At 38.5% G+C, this 19255-nt stretch overlaps 1 protein-coding gene across 1 annotated transcript in view; it reads left to right on the top strand.

Annotated features, from left to right (window-relative positions):
- Positions 1-19255, top strand: part of HMGA2 (high mobility group AT-hook 2) — a 146572-nt gene that overhangs the window by 11586 nt on the left and 115731 nt on the right. The window contains exon 3 of the mRNA XM_086400146.1: positions 1582-1632. Coding sequence (XP_086256272.1) covers positions 1582-1632 — 51 coding nt within the window. The remainder of the gene's footprint in view (positions 1-1581; positions 1633-19255) is intronic.

Genomic DNA, 19255 nt, shown 5'->3' with positions numbered 1-19255 from the left:
TAAGACTTAATTGCTTATTGCAAAATAAGAAAAATAACAATAGCTGCCTACACAGCTGTTGTAAAGATTAAAGTAACACATGCGAATGACTTGGCCCAGTGCCTAGGGTACTTAAAATACTTGATAAATATGCACTAGCATTATAATCAGACGAAGTTTTGGATAATTCACGGAACCTGTTAGATTAATGCCAGGTCAAGACGATTTGGTGAAAAATCTTGTGATGTAGAAGTCTTACTTTGCCTATGTATCTGTGGATCTTTGTATCTATCATCTACCTCCATCTGTTTTTACCAGGCTGATTGAAGAGAGAAAGAGTCATCCGACAGTGTAGACAGATACTGTACAATAGGAAATTGTAGTATCATTGTACCAAATACACTGTCTGCTGACGCAGGTAACAGAAGTAAAATGCAAAACAAGTTATCCTGGCTCAGGTTCCCTGTATTTTGGTGTTTATAGAGCCTTGAGAAGATTCTCATACACAGAAGAGTATGTACTAAGTTTTTTTTGCTCTGGAAATGAAAATTGTAAACGTATTTTTATAGGAGTGTATGATGGTGTGTGTTGGTGAATTTGGGGATTACAGTAGGGGGTGATAAACAGAGAAATTACTTTATGGTATTAAAATCTTACTCAAAGGGAAGAAATAGCTGTGATACCAGAAAAATCTTCTGTGAAGCAAAGCAATGAAACAAACTCTCGAGTTAGAAATATATTCATGTCAGGTCTATGTTGAGTATGAAATTGTTAATAATATACATTCTTTATTAATTATTATTTTTAGCATCCCTAGTTTCTATCTCAGAGATAAACATTGATGATTTCTGCCAGCTTATTTTGCTTTCTCGGCTTTGGGTGAACTGATAGGTGATTGTTTGAGGCAAAGAATAGGAAATGAACTATGTAGAGGTGTGCTAATATTTGTTTCTTTGATTTGGAAGCCTATATATTTTCACTCACATTTAGATTTGCTTTTGATTAACAGTGCACTTTGTAAATTGTGCAGTAATATATAGTGCTAATTTTCATAATTTTAGTTTGGCTATGGAAAGAAAATCATTTAAGAAACATTTTTTAAAAATCTTACTTTACATAATTATGGATATATGGGAATTCCTGTTTTTATTACAGTCAGAAATAAGGATAAAATGGCTTTTTTTGGGGGGGGGGGCAGGGCCTGCACCATGCAACTTATGGGATCTCTGTCTTGTTCCATCCTTGTTCTCTTGATCTTTTGTTGTGTCTTACCAGGGATTGAACCCAGGCCCAGGCAGTGAAAGCCTGGAGTCCCAACCACTAGACCACCAGGAAACTACTGCAAAATGGCCTTTTAAAAGCATTTTCATGCATTTCAGAGATCATTCCAGGAGTCTATTAGGGTGAGGGTTGCCTAGATCTCTCTTTGCATCATGGAATGAAAAATGAAGAAGATGAGCCTTCAGGAAGACTGAGATTGTTAAAGCAATGTCAATTCCTCATCTGCAAACCAGAACATTCTTACTTGGAATGGGTCCTTGGTGCAGCACGTACAAGAAATGTCAGGTAGGAAACGATATGACTTCCTTTTTCATTTTGCAGAAAGCAGAAGCCACTGGAGAAAAACGGCCAAGAGGCAGACCTAGGAAATGGGTGAGTAATAAGATAAAATTCGTGTCCTTTTTTTGTAATGAAAAATTTCTGGGTTTTTGTTGTTGTTGTTGTTAATTTATTTATTTTCAATTGGAGAATAATTGCTTTATAATATTGTGTTGATTTCTACCATAACATGAATCAACCTTACCTATATACATGTTCCCTCCCTCCTGAAGCTCCCTCCCACCTCCCACCCCATCCCACCCCTCTAGGTTATCACAGAGCACCAGATTTGAGCTCCCTGCATTGTACAGTAAATTTCATTTTATCAATTACATTAATTTCTAACTTCTGGTTTGATGAATCTTTGAAAGGGTTAAGGCAGATTACCACCATTCCTTACCCTCAGGCTCCAGGAGTTTACTCAAAACACTTTTCTTTCCTGGGAGTGTCTCCTTTTTCTACCTCTTATCAACATGAAAAGAGTCTCCACTCTTCCTTCAAATGCGGTAACAATGAGATGACTTGTTCCGTCGGTTGAGTAACTAAGGTTAAAGGGTATTATGAAATGTTGGAAGTTGATTACAAATGGTGATAAAATTCAGATGAAATGTGTGTCTGAGATAACTTTTTACCTCTTTCTTTTCATTTCTTATTGTTACTATTTCCTGGATGACTTGGCTTTGGACATATCTCATTTTCTAGGTGGTTTGTGTTTTCCTTTTCACATTGCCTTTGTTAGGAAACCAGGTTTTAATCTCTAGATTTTCTTGCTTCCCTTAGTGGTCATTTTTACATACTGACAGTGGCTTCCATGCAAGCTTACTTGACTGCATAGGCACACAGATCCTGACTCTTTCTGAGGTCAGAAATTCACTGGTTGCTGAAAGTGCATGCTCAGTCACTAAGCTGTGTTCAATGCTTTGCGACTCCATGGACTATAACTCGCCAGGCTCCTCTGTTCATGGGATTTTAGATAGAACCCAGGTCTCCTGCATTCTTTACTGTTGAGCCACAGGGAAGCCCTCGTTTGGAGTGATGTCATTCTAAATGACAACTCTGTTCTTGACCCAGGGGTTGAAATCGTGTCTCCTGCATTAGCAGGCAGATTCTTTACTGGTTAAGCCACATGGGATGGCTTTGCTAATTTTACCACTTGAAACTTGTTGTTTATACTGCTACATTACCATGCTCTTCTGGTCTGTCTTTCCCAGTGACAGAGGAGACAAGTCTCAAAATGAATAAAACCATTTCTCAAGAAAGATGAAGGCATCTTCCCTACCCAGGCTCATCTATGATGGGATCTTTAGCCTTCCTTTTCTCTCTTCTGTGGTTCCGTCTTCATGCTTCATCTTTTTCCAAAGTTCCTTTGCTGCTCTGCTGGATTGCATTTTCCTATTAGTTTGCCATTCCTCTCCCATCAAGAATTCTGCATCCCTTTCTATTTATACTTTGGTATTGCCTTTCATTCAGTTTATTCATCTTCTTGTATTTTTTTCCCCTCTGCTCAACATGTATTAGGATTAGATTTCTTAGCACAAGGAAATGGGGATGATCTTTAGATTAAAAACATCTCAGTGTTGCAGGGTAGACTTAAAGTAAGAGCATTTCATTCAAAACCTTCTGGTCCAGAAATGAATTCTCTCCAAACCAACCCACCAGGTGGTGATCATCTAGACTCTGCTTGATTACTTTTTATGTTAAGAAACTCATGTCCTCTTAAGGCTGCCTCTTCTTTCCTGGAAAGCTCTGGACATTAGAAAATACTTCCATCTGACTCCCTGTAACTTCCATTCACTGTTGCTAGGCCTCCCCCCTAGGAATATACAGAGTAATTGTTGTTACTTTTACTTGTGATAGCTCCTCAGATAGTTGAAGGCAATTAACATATATACTCTTTGTTCTCTTTCCTGGTTTGAATATCTCTAAACCTTTTAGCTCTTCCCCATAAAGAAACATTCTTATTCTCCTCTGAGTGTGCTTGTTTTCTTTGTCTCTTGTAATATGTCACCCAGAACTTAGTATCATATTCCAGGTGTGGGCTCCATAACCAGTGGGTTTATTACCTCTCTTGTTAGACATATGGTTCCAGTTACCTATTACTGTTTCATCAACCACCCCAAAACTTAATAATGTAGAAAGGAAAAAAAACAAAACTCTCATGGATTCTTTGTGTCAGGAATATGGATAGGGCACAACAGAAACAGAAAGGCTTGTTTCTAATTCAGGATGTCTGGGGCTTCAGCTGGGAGGATTCAAGAGACTCTGGATGTGTGTGGGGGGCAGGCGGGGGTACCTTTCATGCTTGGGGCAGAATCTGGAAGTAACTTCACTCACAGGGCTGGTGCTTTTGCAGAATTGGCTTAAAGTCTGGATGCGTCTGAGAGTGTCCTCTGGAGCATCCACACACATAGCCTTTGCACCTTGGTGGTCTCAGGGTAGGTAGTCAATCTTCTAGCATGCACTCTGGCCTTCCATGTTCTCCCCAGTGAGGAGAAAGCTGCAAGCAAGGCCTCTTTTTTCCTTTTAAGATTTTTTTTTTTTTTTGGATATGGACTATTTTTAGAGTCTTACTGAATTTGTAACAATATTGCTTCTGTTTTTAAGTTTTGGTTTTTTGGCCACAAGGCATGTGGGATCTTGGTTTCCCATCTAGGGATCGAACCCACACCCCCTGCATTGGAAGGCAAAGTCTTTACCACCAGACCACCCAGGAAATCCCAAGCCTTTTTTTACCTAGATGTCAAAAAGTGCTATTCCATTACACTAGTGAGCACACTATTGAGTAAGCTGGTGTTGGCATACATATCAAATATAGATCTGCTGTTTTATTTTTTCTTTCATTCAACAAGTATTCACTGACTTTCTTCCAGGGGATGCAATGGTAAGAACAACAGACTCTGTCCCTGATGGAGGAAGATGTGATTAGTTGAAAAGTTATGCACACAACTGTAACTTTCCCATCTGTGTTCAGTGCTGGGAAGGAGCAAGAAGGGTGCTCTCAGGGCTTGCAGGCACGATGTGATCGCTATCAGGGAGACCAGTAAACACTTTTCTGAGGTGATCCTTGGCTGTGGTCTTGGGGATCTGTAGTGACTAACCAGCTGAAATATACCTTAGACAAAAGCAGTAATACTTGCAAAGGCCCTGTGGCTGGAGGGAATACATTGAATAGGGGTGAAAAGCCAGTGTGACTGGGTCAGAGGGATCAAAGGGTGCAGGTGGGAGATGAGACTGGACAGGTAGATGGAAACTTTGCTCACCAAGTTAAGGAAGGGTTTAAAAAATCATATACACTTTATTTATTTGCTTGAATGATTTTGCTCATGGAGGTGAAATGACCAGATTGTGTTTCAAAAAGATGCCTTGGCTATAGCAAGGAGAATATAGGTTTCTCATTTTTCTAAGCATCAGAACTAAAATGGCATCAATGGAATATATCCGATTGAACTCATCAATAAGGAAAACCTGTATAAACTTTCTTATAGGCAACAAGATAGGAAATAGATAAGTTGTTTGAAATAATGAGATTAATGTTGCTAAAATGAAATGAAATGCTGCTGCTGCTAAGTCACTTCAGTCGTGTATGACTCTGTGCGACCCCATAGGCGGCAGCCCACCAGGCTCCTCCGTCCATGGGACTTTCCAGGCAAGAGCACTGGAGTGGGTTGCCATTGCCTTCTCCCGAAATGAAATGCATTGTAAGCAAATACAACAAGCTTCTATCTAAATAAAGCCCTAACCCAGCTTTATTTAGATATAATTGATGCTTTCAAACTGTGGTGCTGGAAAAGACTCTTGAGAATCCTATGGATAGAAAGGAGATCAAACCAGTCAATCCTAAGTGAAATCAACCCTGAATATTTATTGGAAGAACTGGTGCTAAAGCTGAATCTCCAATACTTTGGCCACCTGATGCAAAGAGATAACTCATTAGAAAAGACCCTGATGCTGGGAGAGATTGAAGGCAGGAGGAAAAGGGGACCACAGAGGATTATGAGATATTTGGATGGCATCACAGACTCAATGGACATGAGTTTGAGCAGACTCCAAGAGATATATAAAATATGGTACAGGAATAAACAAAACATATTTTATGGAATAAAATATGTACAGGACAGGGAAGCAAGCCTGGTGTGCTGCTGTTTATGGGGTAGCAAAGAGTCAGACAAGACTGAGCAACTGAACAACAACAATTGACACTTGACCTTTTGTAAGTTTAAGGAATACAGCATGTTAATTTGACTTATCTTTTGCAAAATAATTACCCTAGTGGCATTAGGTAACACCTCCATCCTCTTACATAATTACCATTTCTTTTTTTGTGGTAAGAACGTCTAAGATCTATTCTCTTAGCAACTTTCAAGTATGTAATACTATATTGTCATTGTTGTTATTTAGTTGCTCAGTCTTATCTGACTCTTTTCTCACCTCATGGACAGTAGCCCTCCAGGCTCCTCTGTCCATGGGGATTCTCCAGGCAAGAATACTGGAGTGGGTTGCCATTTCCTTCTCCAGGGGATCTTCCCAACCCAGGGGTCGAACCAGCATCTCCTGCATTAGCAGGTGGGTTCTTTCTCATTGAGCCACCAGGGAAGCCCATAATACTGTACTGTGAACTCCAATCACAACGCTAGATCTCCTGAACTTATTACTGGATGTTTGCACCCTTTGACCAATATTTCCTCATTACCCCTGTACCTTCTTCCAGCCCCTGGCAACCACTGTTCTGCTGCCTTTGATAAATTTAGCATTTTTGGATTCCACACAAACAATATCAGACTTTCTTCACTTAGCATTAATGTATTCAAGGTCCATCCATACAGATAGCAGGACTTCTTTCTCTGGCTGAATAATATTCCATTGTCTGTGTCTACCACGTCTCCTTCAGGCACTCATCTGTCGATGGACTCTTAAGTTCCATATCCTGCCTCTTAAGTGGCCTTCCTACCTTTTCTACCTTCGGCTCTCCTGTGTTTTCCAGTTAACCTGCATAGGGTATACTCACATCACTGATCTTCATGGAAACTCCCCCTGGATCCAGAGCTGGCCACTGAACTGATTACAACCTTCCCTAGCTCTTTGAAGTCCCCACAGTCTATACCCACCTCCCTTTATGCCTTTATTTCCCACTACTCATTCTCACACAGCCAGTGTTTCAGCCAAGCTGGAATAAAATATGTAATAATTAAAGGACCTACATGTTTTTATTTTCTCAATGGATTCTTGCTTATTTGAGGGAGATCTGGATTCCAGGCACCTGATATTCAGGCTGGATAAGGAGCCCATGTGAAGTGCCCACCACAAAAGCCCCTGCCTTTCTGGGAATAATTGGGCCATCCTCATTGACCCTTCCTGGTTTCTGATTTTTACTGGCTGTGAGAATGGAAAATATTGTGTAGTGAATTGTTACAAGACCCTGATTTGTTCCCTAAAGAAGAGTTGTTCTACTTAGAAAAGGAAATAGAAGGAAATTGTGTATTTTTTTTTCTTGACAGCGTGTTTCCTCTTTGCTCATATATATTCTGTTGGGTAGAGTGTGCATGGCCGGTCACAGCAAGGCATTGAGTTCAAGGGCATTCTTTACTGGAGAGCTTGTACTAAAGAAATAAATTATTGCATTTTCCATAGGAAATAAGCCTTGTACTTTATAGTAAGCTCAATTTTTTCCAACAGTGTCATTCACTGATTTCCCTGTATTAGAGCTATGTTTTTGAACTGACAGGATTTACTAGGTACAGGACCTAAAAGACAAATTGCTCCCCTTTTATTCTCCTCATTTGTTTTGTTTTAAAAGTTCTTTTGCTTTTAAAAAGAAATCTTGTACATTTTATAGTGTCCTGTAACAGGCCTGGAAGAAGATATGTACAGTGTAACCCTCTCATCCAATATGATTGGAATCAGTACTTGGTAGGTTACTCCAAAGTCGATTAACCAAAAGTACGTGGCTGTAGAAGCAGAATTTGTGCCAGTCTTGGCTCTTTAGGGGATGGAGTGTTGACTAATCCAGTGACAACTAGCTAGACTTTGTTTAAGCTCACTTATTCTGTTTATTTTATTCCCCTTTGCCTTCTTTTTTTTTTTTTTTGTAAGTTTGAATCAGATTTCAGATCCATTATTCTGATGAGCTGTTTTGGACTTTCACATCTTTTGGGTATGGAGGAAGTGAGAGGTAAAGGAAGGAGAGAGAAGTGGGACCTGACTTTTCTACTGGTCTCTTGAGCCAGGAGCTCAGGATTTGGATTCAGGTGGCTTGGGTTCAAATTCTGGTCCATCACTTGATTCACTGGAATTTGGAGCAAATTACATGACCTTTTAAAAAACACTTTAAAGATTATTTTAAATATGTGATTAACTAATCTTCTAATTTAAAAGATTATTTAATTTTAGGTCATTGTTTCAGGTATATAACATGCTGATTCACAATTTTTAAAGATTATATTTCACTTAACAGTTATCATAAAATATTGGCTATATTCCCTATGTTGTACTGTCTATCTCTGTAGGTTGTTTTAGTCACAGTATTTTGTACCTCTTAATCACCTACCTTTCTCTTGCCCCTCCCGCATACCTTCTCCCCACTAGGAGCCCCTATTCTCTATGTGTATTGGTCTAATTCTTTTTTGTTACAATCACTAGTTTTATTTTTTAGATTCCATGTGTAAGTGATATCATACAGTGTTTGTCTTTTGTCTCTTTCCCTATTCCACTTAATGCAATAACCTGCAAAATTTTCTATTTTAGGGCTGAGTAATATTCCATCATTTTATATATATCACACATCTTAATCCATTTGTCTGTTGATGGGCACTTAGGTTGCTTCCGTATCTTGACTATTATAAATAATGCTGCTGTGAACATTGGGGTACATGTATCTTTTTGAATTAGTGTTTTCATTTATTTTTTATATTTTTGAAAAATACCCAGGAGTGGGATTGCTGAGTCATATAGTAGTTCTGTTTTCAGTTTGAAAGGTCCAGTTTCCTCCTCTTTAAAAAGATTGCAAGAGTGGTACATTTCTTATAGAGTTGTGTGAGGATTAAATAGGGTCTTGATGTAAAGGGCTTAATAGAAGGTCTGGCATATAGTAAGTACTCAATAAATGTTCAACATTATAATTAATTCCACTCTACACTTTCATGTAGATATTACAGACAGCCTAAACCCTAATTACTTATAGCTGCCTATAGTTACACATGGACTGAGGTGACAATTATGTATCAAACTCACCAGGGACCCTTTGTGGTGTCTTTAATATAGCTGCTGAATATCATCAAGTTTAAGAATAGCTTATAAATAATACTAAATTACATTTTAAATCTACTTATAGTTAGGGAAAATAATTTAAATTGCAGCTTATAAGCCTGCTAATCTAGAGGTTTGATGTCATATGTTGTTCATCAATTCAGAAAGTAGAATTTCTGCTGTTTGCCTCAATAGGCACATGCAGAGCTGTTCTGGCTTCTTAGAACCTATTTAGGTATCTGTTAGTCAATCCTTTTGCCAGGTGAAACTAGGCATTTCGTGTTTATTTGTATTTCTTCATTTTGGCCTTAGAAAGGAGCCCATCACACAATTGATTTACTGATGGAAAATATTTGGCAAAAGTTTTAGAGAGTGGAGCTAAGGCTCAAGAATACATGGCAATAATAAAGATGTTAACCTTGTGTATGAAATGCTCCATCCAGATGTTGCTTTGTGAAGCAGCTAGTGCTTCTGGAGGAAAAGAAGCAAGGACAAAATAATAAAGAATAAATCAGTGGGAACCAGGGATGTTTTTAGGTGTTTTGTTTTCAGAGTATCTTTATGAGAAAGGAAATTAACAACGGGAGGGAAATATTCCCCAATATGAATTAATGGTTTGTAAAGGGAAAAAAAATCATTCTGGAGATACTGAAATTGACCTAGAAATTGACCCAAGTACCAGATGCTGAAGCTTAACTTCAATTGGTCACTAGAAAGTTACTAACAAACCCCAGCTGTTTTCTCAGATTGCTGATTCTCTTCTTTTGGTAATGGGGTGTGCGGTATGTTGATTTAAAAATATGCATTTCCATTCCGTCTCTTTTGAGAGACAGTTGTCTTTCTTTTATAAAAGAACTTGTAATCACGAGAAAGTGATGTAATTTCATTTGTTAGTCAAACATTCTAGATAGGTGGCAAGAGCTTTTGTTTTTCTGAGTTTGTAGAAATCTAGAAACTTAAATTATGATTTTAAAATCAAGTGGGAGGAACTAAATCAGAGTAAAACCTATTACAACTAGACTGATTGAAACTCTTTGGGTTTCTTCTAAACATTCCAAGCATTGATGTATTGAAGAACCTGGAAATCTACTGTTGAAAACATTGGGTTTTCATTTCCATTATTTTTTCCCTCCAGATGTTTCTTACTTTTTTTTAAACTTTTAGCCACTTGTAATTTAATACTTGCTTGTTTAAACTGAAAATATTTCTTCTATGATTAGAAAGAAATATCCAATAATGCATATTGCAAATAATTGTAACATTTTACTGAGGGAAAGAAATGACTTTGATAGAACATCAAAAACCATCTATTAATGGAGTACGTGAAGATAAAACCATTTTTCATTTGAACATGTAAAAACAACATGCTTTAAAAACCTAGAGATGCTTCCTCTAAAACACATGAGTTTTTGACATATGCTCAATAATTATAATACAAATTTTCTGATGCTTATAAGGTGTTCAGTATTGGTAAACTATATTTTCTGAAACTACCTTCTTTGCAGTATTTTGTAATAAAATTGGAGTTTAGTTTTTTTGGCAAACCATAACAGAACTCTGTGGGGGCAAAGTGATTTAAATTAACTTTCTTTTTAAATAACTTATTGCAAAATTCCCTAAAATGCTTATTTTAAATTACAAGATTAAATAATGAAAACACTAATAAATAAATCATGCTCAGAATGGAAGAATTGGATTTGATCATTAGTATTCTGATCCAGTCTCTTTTTTGCTTGTTTCAGTACTGAAGTCCTGTTCTTAATTTTTCAGTTAATGATATTTTTAACAAAGAGATTGATAACTAGCTCTTCTTGGTCATCCAGTTCATTTTGGCATGACTGGCTTCTACCAGCTGCTGACCATTCAGGATTATTCAGACATTGACCTTTGGGTCCACTGCTCAAATGATTCTACCACAGCGGCCATGCGGTTTTATTAAACTATGATCCAGGAAGAATATGTTATCCACTTGTGGCTGAGTGGCAGATTATAGACAGGAGGCAGTTAAAATAAATGTCCCATTTCTCCACCCAAATAATCAGATCAGTGAAATTTTGGCCAAGGTAGTTATCTCAGTTTCACTCTAATTAAATGGCAGGTGCTATGAAATTCAGTGATCATTTTATATGACAGTAAATGTATTAAAGACTTTATCTCTACTATCATACACTTATTTACTTATGTTTCCCCAAATCTGAGTTTTTATGGATGGCAGTAAATATTTCTAAAACACTGGAAACCCTCCTGTCATGTATAAATGACACTAATATGCCATATATATATTTTCAACAAGGTAAGATATAGGTAAAAATATTACTCCATATGTCAAGAGAATGTTTTTGTTCTCTGTTAAAGAGTGGAATCTGTTTTTCAGGGTTGGTTTGTTTTTTTTTTTTAACCAAGGAGTTCTTGATTCTAAACTCTTCCATACTTGACACAAATATTTCACTATTTTTGGCAAAATGTCAATCTAGTGGTATTTAATCAAACCTACTGTTTCTTTTCTGGACATAGGTAAAGATGGTTTTCATGAGCTATGTACCTTTGGGCAGGTTGCTCAATGTACTCAATCCTTTTTCTCCCATTTAACTAGGAATGGTCTATCCATAATTAATGACTGTCAAGCATTTTGAGTTGCAAAATATAAAAACCTTTATTACTACTACCAGCACTATTATCCAGGGACTGATTGTTGATTTTGTAGAAGGTTCAGCCTCCTGTTCCCTTTTTTGTGGTGTTTTTCCTGCTCCCCTCTGCTGCCTGCCCTTTGGCCATTTCACTGCTCATTAGCGCCTCCACCAGATGCAGGGCAGGCCTGGGAACAGGGTTCAACTCTGGTAAAAGGCTTGGAGGGAAGGAGGCTGGGAGTAATGACAGACATAGGGTTTTCAGATTACCTGTCGATTTGATACATCCAAGCCACCCCCAAACCCTGTCCTCAGGGGTAAATTCAGTGCAGCTATGACATTGAAATTTATTTTTTATTCATTATTCATTCTTATAATACATTTATAAAACTTTGTAATTTTCATTCTCATAATTTTCGAAGTAAAATATCTTTTTCAGAATGCTGTTGGAAGTGAAGTCTCTTTTTTGTTTTTCCTTAGTACTGATGAGTGGCTGCAGATCAGGCTTGGTTTAGCAAGGCTTTGTCCCTGTTCAAAGACAGAGGAATTGCACTGTCTACTCTTGGATTTTGCGACTGTATGGACTGAATCCCGCCAGGCTCCTCTCTCCATGGGGTTTCTCAGACAAGAATACTGGAGCGGGTTGCCATTTCCTTCTCCAGGGGATCTTCCCGACTTAGGAATCGAACCTGTGTCTGTTACGTCTCTTGCATTGGCAGGCAGGTTCTTTACCACTAGCACCACCTGCTGAGTGCATTAATGGAGATTACCTTATGCAGCAGGAGGCACCCTGTTGGGATGTTAGAAGATCATAGAGCTCACCCTACCTCTATGACCAGGGGAAGCCGTGTCGTCACATTGTGCTGTGGTTTCACTGTATTAAGCCAAAAAATGCACTTCGAGTGTCTCTTTGAACATAATATTGTGCAGAAGGCTCAGCATGTAAGACAAACAGTGTGAATAGAGAAGAAACTTAAGCACTTTGGTTCACTTGTTTGTTTGCTTTTGTCTTTCTTGGCTTGACCATTTAAACTCTAGGGCTTCAGTTCTGAGACCTGTTGACTTTATGACTTTCCGTTTGTCTAACAAAGTCTTCTGGCAATATTATGGATCAGGGCTTGTGCTAGGTCCTGGGAATGTAGAGGCCAACAAAATTGGTGGAGGCTGCCTTTGGGGTGCTCGCAACCAAATAGGAAACCTGATGCCAGCTCATTAGATCACTGCTCTGTGCTTCAGATATCGTGCGGGTAAATGAAAGCCCAGATTTCAAATATTTTGAGCTCTTTCGAATTAAAGAGACCTTCCATAGAAGTGATTATGTTGCTTTGAATTTAACTATATATATATATATATATAATTTGTGAATTAGTTGTACTGGTGGGCTCAGAGTTATATTCTCATTATCACCACAGCACATATCCAGGCTAATATCAGATGTATGATTTATTAAAATAGTTCAGTTATATTTAGTTACATGTGTGCTCAGTCATGTCTGACTCTTTACGACCCCTTGGACTGTAGTCTCCAGGCTCCTCTGTCCATGGGATTTTCCAGGAAAGAATACTGGAGTGGGATTAGCTGAGAAGCTAATAGCTGAGAAGCCTATATGTAGTTAAGTTAGACTTAAAATACTTAGGTGGGCTTCCCTGGTGGCTCAGTGGTAAAGAATTCACGTGCTATTGCAAGGAGACTCGGGTTCAGTCTGTGGGTTGGGAGGATTCCCTGGAAAAGAAAATGACAGCCCACTTCAGTATTCTTGCCTGGGAAATCCCATGGACAGAGGAGCCTGGCAGGCTTCAGTCCATGGGGTCGCAAAAAAGTCAGACACGACTTACAAACTAAACAACAACAATAAAAAGATAGGTATTAAATAGTCAGATACAGGCTCCGAAAAGAAAAGGAGAAAGGGAAACAGAAAGACCAGAGTAATCCTCTTGAGCTGCCATTCTAGCATACATTCATCTAGTTTTCTCTCTTTGTTCTTGCAAAAAGAATTTAATTTATATTTATCAAATAATTTAAAGATCACTAGGTGGTAAAAGACTTGATTATATATTTTAATGTTTCAGAATCGTGCTACCATTTGTATTTAAAAATTAGCTCTGGGAGGGTAGCGAGCACATTGTAGTTATCTTTTTACCCTCAGCACCTAGGACATAGGAAGGAATTCAGCAAAGTGATTAAGAGCTCAGACTGCCTGGTTCCCTTATCAGCTTATCAAGGCAAGTTGCTCATTGTCACCAGCCCAGTCTCCCTGGGTGCAAAACAGAGGTTAATAATAGTTCTCATCCCTTAGGATTGTTTCGTAAGAATTAAATGAGAAGCCTTCAAAAATTTGTATTCGTCAAGAGACAAGCACTCAATAGATCATAAGCATAGATGTTAGTATAGTTTCAGGTCCATAGCAAGACTGAATAAATGTCTGGTGAACAGAATGATAGTATTTCATTAGTGTGCATAAAGCATGGCCTTTCAGTTTTTGTTTCCAGTAATAAGTGTGGATCTGAATTGAGTTCCTTCTTTAATCAGAGGATTTGTATTTTTGGAGAGCCCACACAAGGGTTAAAAGTACAACCTGTAGGCATCAAAGCAGTGTTTATCATGATTTTGAATTCCAGCCTATGCCTTTCCACTTAAGAAGTACGCTGTGAGCCACTATCAGCCAGGCCCAATGCAGACTTTGAACGCCTTGCTCTATATTAATGTTTCCATTCGCTCACCCCTGGAAATAGCATTCTGCTTTCCAAAATAGACTCTGGCACTCTACCTTAAAAGAATTTTTTGTCACAGCTTTGGATCATCAGAAAAACAGAAAAGAGCTTTATTGGCAAAACGTCACAAGATAATTTTCAAAGATAGTTTCGGATTTTTTTTCTACATGAACTCATTTTCATTGTCTGTCTCCCATTTCCTTCCCTCCTGATTTTTAGTACTAACCTGCAAATAAAGATGAGGAGAATCAGTTGATAACTGTTTCTTTGAATTATTTTAAGGCTGTTTTGAAGCACTTAAAGTGACACATATAGCAGTGGGGTTTATAGCTAGGGATTCACTGGGGGGAAATCTAATGCCCTAGGTTTACATCACCGTGGGCATAAGGACTTCACAGTTGAAATAACATAGGTAGCAATATCACATAACTTAGAAGTTTAAGCATTAACATTACCAATAAAGGAAGTGCAGGTCGGCCAAGTTTCTAGACAATCCAAATATTTTCAGTCTTGAGGGAGCACCCTATTGCAGGAAGCACCAACACCCAGGGAGGTATGGAGGAGCAGGGAATTGTAAAGATTATAGCTGATACTATTCTATATCAAATACCATTTGTTTTGCAGTCTTTTATCATTCTGTTTCAAATGATTCTGACATCAGAGAAGACGTATATCCCCCAGTGTGTGTCTGAAGTTGATCCCAGAATCTAATTTCTTCATTACAGAATCTCAGTAAGAAAATACATTTTCTTTCCTGCCATTGTCCTCTCAGATGGCCCAACTTTAATGGTCTTTAAATTCCCTAATGGACTTCCCAGGTGGCATAGTAGTAAAGAATCCACCCACCAATACAGGGGACAGAAGAAACTTAGGTTCCATCCCTGGGTCGGGAAGATACCCTGGAGTAGAAAATGGTAACCCACTCCACTGTCTTGCCTAGGAAATCCCATGGAAAGAGGAGCCTGGTGAGCTACAGTCTGCAGGGTTGCAAAGAATCAGACACAGCTGAGCACACACACACAAATTCCCTAATGCATTTTGATGAAGCATAATTTGCAGACCTGGCTCACTCTCAGTTGGTAGATCTGGGGTGGAACTGCAAGTACAAATGACCATCTCTGTGGCCCCCCCATTCTCTTGAGAGACTGGCATTTGGTGAGTAGTGCTTCTCATACCACTGGACTTTTCGTACCACTTATGAAATCCCATAACATTTCATTCTCCTGCACTCTTACTCAACTTTCCATTTCTCTTCTAGGAGTAGGTTATGTTTAATTTTTATATCCTTCCATGTCCTTTCTTATCTTTGGACCATATATTTCCCATATGGATTGGATGAAAATGAACTCATTCCCTACCCTAATTCACATCCCTATAATTCTTTTCAGAGAAGTGGTATAGAGTTTACTGACTTTCCATTTGGATTTGCCATTTAGAGTGCTCATTTCCAGGCTATCAAACCAAAACAATGATTTATTAAGTCTGTATTTTCATTTGGTCATGCTCTTCCTCCAGTGGTAATCTACTTCTTTTGTAGGCATTAAAATTGACCAATGAATCAGCCAGGCTTAGGATTTTGTGTATTGTTTGCATGATATTCAGGCAGCTGATGAGCTACACAGAATTGTTTGAACTCTATAATATTATAAGCAGAAAAATGGCAACTTTGTCTAATGCATAACCAGTCTGCTTTGCTGTTAAATCCCTAATCTCAGTGTTGATCAATTGGGACCCTTTTTAGAAATTATAGAAACAAAATATCTCTGTTACCTTACTTGCATTGTCAAAACCTCTCAAGGATTCCTTAGTATTCACAGAGAACTCATTCATATCATACTCTTTGGCAACACATGGTTTCCTATTAATTGCATACATCATATTAATATATAGATTGTATAGTGTGAGAGAACTTGGCCATACATGGTCACAGTATGAAGAATTCCCTTGTGACTGACAGTTTTTTTTTTAATGAATAAAGAATTTTCTGCCTGAGATTATTAAAATATGGTGTGTATTCAGCACTATTTGCTATTGTTTTAAGTAATATGTTATGATAAGATTTTAGACCCCCATGTGAGAAGCTGACGTTTTATATCCATAAGGCAAACACAGCTTTTTGAATCTGCGTGAAAATTTAGGTGTCCTATTTTATGGTTTTATCTTCTCATGAATTTTTTGAGAAAATGTTTAGACTGATTTCCTTACAGTCATGAAAGTCTCTTTGGGAGAACTTACGTATGTGAAAAAGCCATCTAGAAAGGAGATTTCTTGAGGACCCTTGGTAATGGCGTGCAAGTTTAATCACTCCGCCTGTGACAGGAAGGTCTTAAGACGTTCAACCTAAATTTCTCCTTATACGGTTTTCAGTTCATTTCCTCTTGTCTTGTTCCTAATGGTGATAGAGAACATCTGGTATGTCCTTTTTCAAAATAAACCTTCCTACTTGGAGTAGCAGAAAGTGTGCACACGTTGGGTCCTAACAGATTTGGGTTTGAGTCTGGGTCTTATCTCTTACTAACCTTAGGCCGTTGTTACCTCTCTGATCCTGAATTTCTTCTTTTGTAAAGTGAGGCTGATCATCCTTCTCTTGCAGTTTTAGCTAACATGTCCGATTCCTGGTAAAGCCTCAAAATGTGGTATCTTGTATTGTTATTGTTAAAATCTGTAAAATTTTATTGTCAGCTTTTTCATTTTGCGTGATAACATTCCCGGGTCTTTCTGACAGTGTTCTTTTTTCCAACCCATTGATCATGGTTCTGGTGATCAGGTGGCTTGGTGGTAAAGAATCTGCCTGCCAATGCAAGAGACACAGGAGTGGGGGCTTTGATGCCTTGTTGGGAAGATGCTCTGGAGGAGGTAATGGCAACCCCCTCCAGTATTTCTTGCCTGAAAAATTCCATGGACAGAGAAGCCTGGCAGGCTGTAGACCTTGGGGTCACAAAGAGATAGACATGGGCAGACATGACTAAGCATGCACACACACAACCATGGTTCTAAACAAGACTTCAGATGGTATGGTAGTAGAGCAAGGTCTGCAATGAAAAGCCTCTCAGACTTCTTTTCCAACTTAATGAATTTCTAGCTGTATGACCTTGGACAAGTCACTTAACATCCTTGAGTCCATTTGCCCATATGTAAGATGGGGATGATAATTCTATCTTCTCTACCTTCCTCACTGGATTGGAGTGAGGATTAAAAAAGTCATTTATGAGTCACCAAGCACCACACAATCATAAAATGATAGCCGTAAGTGTAATCAGCAAGTAAGAAATTTAATACTTTACAATAGGGTGAAAGAAATTGGTCTTGTTACTTATGTAACTTTTAAAACATAGGTCTCTGAACTCAGCCTCACCCTTATCCTGCAGAGCAATTACAGGACATTTACTCTTTTTCTGTTTCCACTTTCATCAGCTCTTAGGGTTGGAAGGCTAAAACTGACAACTTTCAAAGATGTATGACAGACACATATTAAAACAGTTCCAACATTACAGGGCTTGAGTTTGTGTACAGAGAGGCTGAATCAATAAGCAGAGTTAGGTGCATAAAGACAGGGCCAGGTGTAATAAAGAGATGACATGACCCAGGAGGGGGGAAATGAGCAGCAGAGATCTCTGCAGCGATGGACAATTATGGAGAGGATTCTGAGACTTAAGATAGCCACTGCGAAGTTCCGAGTGGAATAACAGTGTGGTCAAACACATCTGAGTAAGAAGAGAACTTTAGGACTTCTGGGACTGCTCAGAATCTAAGTGACCTTGGAAGTTAGAGGGAACCTGGGCAGTAGAGGAGATAGCCACATTTAAGTAAATATTTACATGTTTTGTTGGTTTCATTGTTTAAATCTATCGAATATACAGTTAAGAGTTTGTAGTTAATCAAAAGCTTTTCCCCATATTTGTATTTGGATTCATCTTTTTGTTCTGTTACCTCAATTCAGTTTGGTGTCAGGTTTAATTATGGAACGGAATGTGCTTAAGTTTGGGTACTAGAGAGTGGAATTTGGTTAAATATCCCTGTTGATTACTTAAATGACTCGAGAGTCTAAGAAAACTAGCCACAGTGATCCAGCTGTCCTTTTCGGGTTTGTACATGCTGCCTTCCTGGAGTCCTTTCTCCCATGGCTGTCTGTGACCTTAGCCATTGAATCATGTAATCGTTTCTGGCCTCCAAAGTCAGAGATTCTGAGTGGGCAGAGTGGTGGTGTGATGTCATGTCTGGGGCATGAGCCTGTACCCTCACCACACACAGGTCCCACCCTTCCTGGTCTCGGCAGCTCAATACACAGTGCTTGGCACATCGTGAGCGCTCAATAAATTTAGCTACTTTTCCTGTCTCTCCCTGGTTCTCAAATAGGAATATCCAAATTTGAGAACACCACCATAGCATCTGACTCCCCAGTTAAAATCCACGGAGAAAGCTGAGGCAGTCGTGAGGGAATGTAAGTCTAAGAAGATGGCTGCACTGGTTTACAGCACGGCTTCTCATGAATCATAAAAAGACCTCTTACGGGATTAATGAGTTTTAGCTTAATGCAAAATTGATAAACTATGTATAATATTGTGACATTTGAAAGCATTCAGAATGAAAAATAGCTGATGGGGGTACATGTTTTGAGACTCTTGGTGTTCCACATTTTACTGACCTCACTCTGTGCCCCCCAAAAAAAGATCAGAAGGAAGGCCCCCCTCATTTGCTTCCAAATTTCTAAATAGGGAAAATATCAAACTGGAAAGGAAGCTTTTGACAGCTTTACACATTTACAGATATTTTTAAAATAAAAAATTTCTTTCTTGCTCTTTCTCTGGGTAGAAAAATTAGACCCCTTTTCTTCTTTTTTTCCTCCTTAACCTTAAATTTTAGAAAATATATTCTTATTTTTCTTTTTAACTTTTTAATTTCAGATTCACATGCAGTTACAAGAAATTATACAGAAAAATTCCTCTCTCAGGTTGTCGAATTTCCCCCTCAACAGTGGCATTTTGTGAAACTGTAGTACAATGTCCCAGCTAGGATATTGTATGAGTACATTCCCCCCAGATTCCTCCAGCTCTGTGTGAACACAGTTGTGTATGTATGTGTGTGTTTTCAGCTTTG

The sequence above is a fragment of the Bos grunniens genome, chromosome 5 (assembly GCF_055505025.1).
Source record: "Bos grunniens cultivar Pamir isolate PY7600 chromosome 5, Bosgru_T2T1.0, whole genome shotgun sequence".
Classification (NCBI taxonomy): domain Eukaryota; kingdom Metazoa; phylum Chordata; class Mammalia; order Artiodactyla; family Bovidae; genus Bos; species Bos grunniens.
The sequence above is the reverse complement of the archived record's forward strand: the minus strand, read 5'-3'. Positions and strand labels throughout refer to the sequence as shown.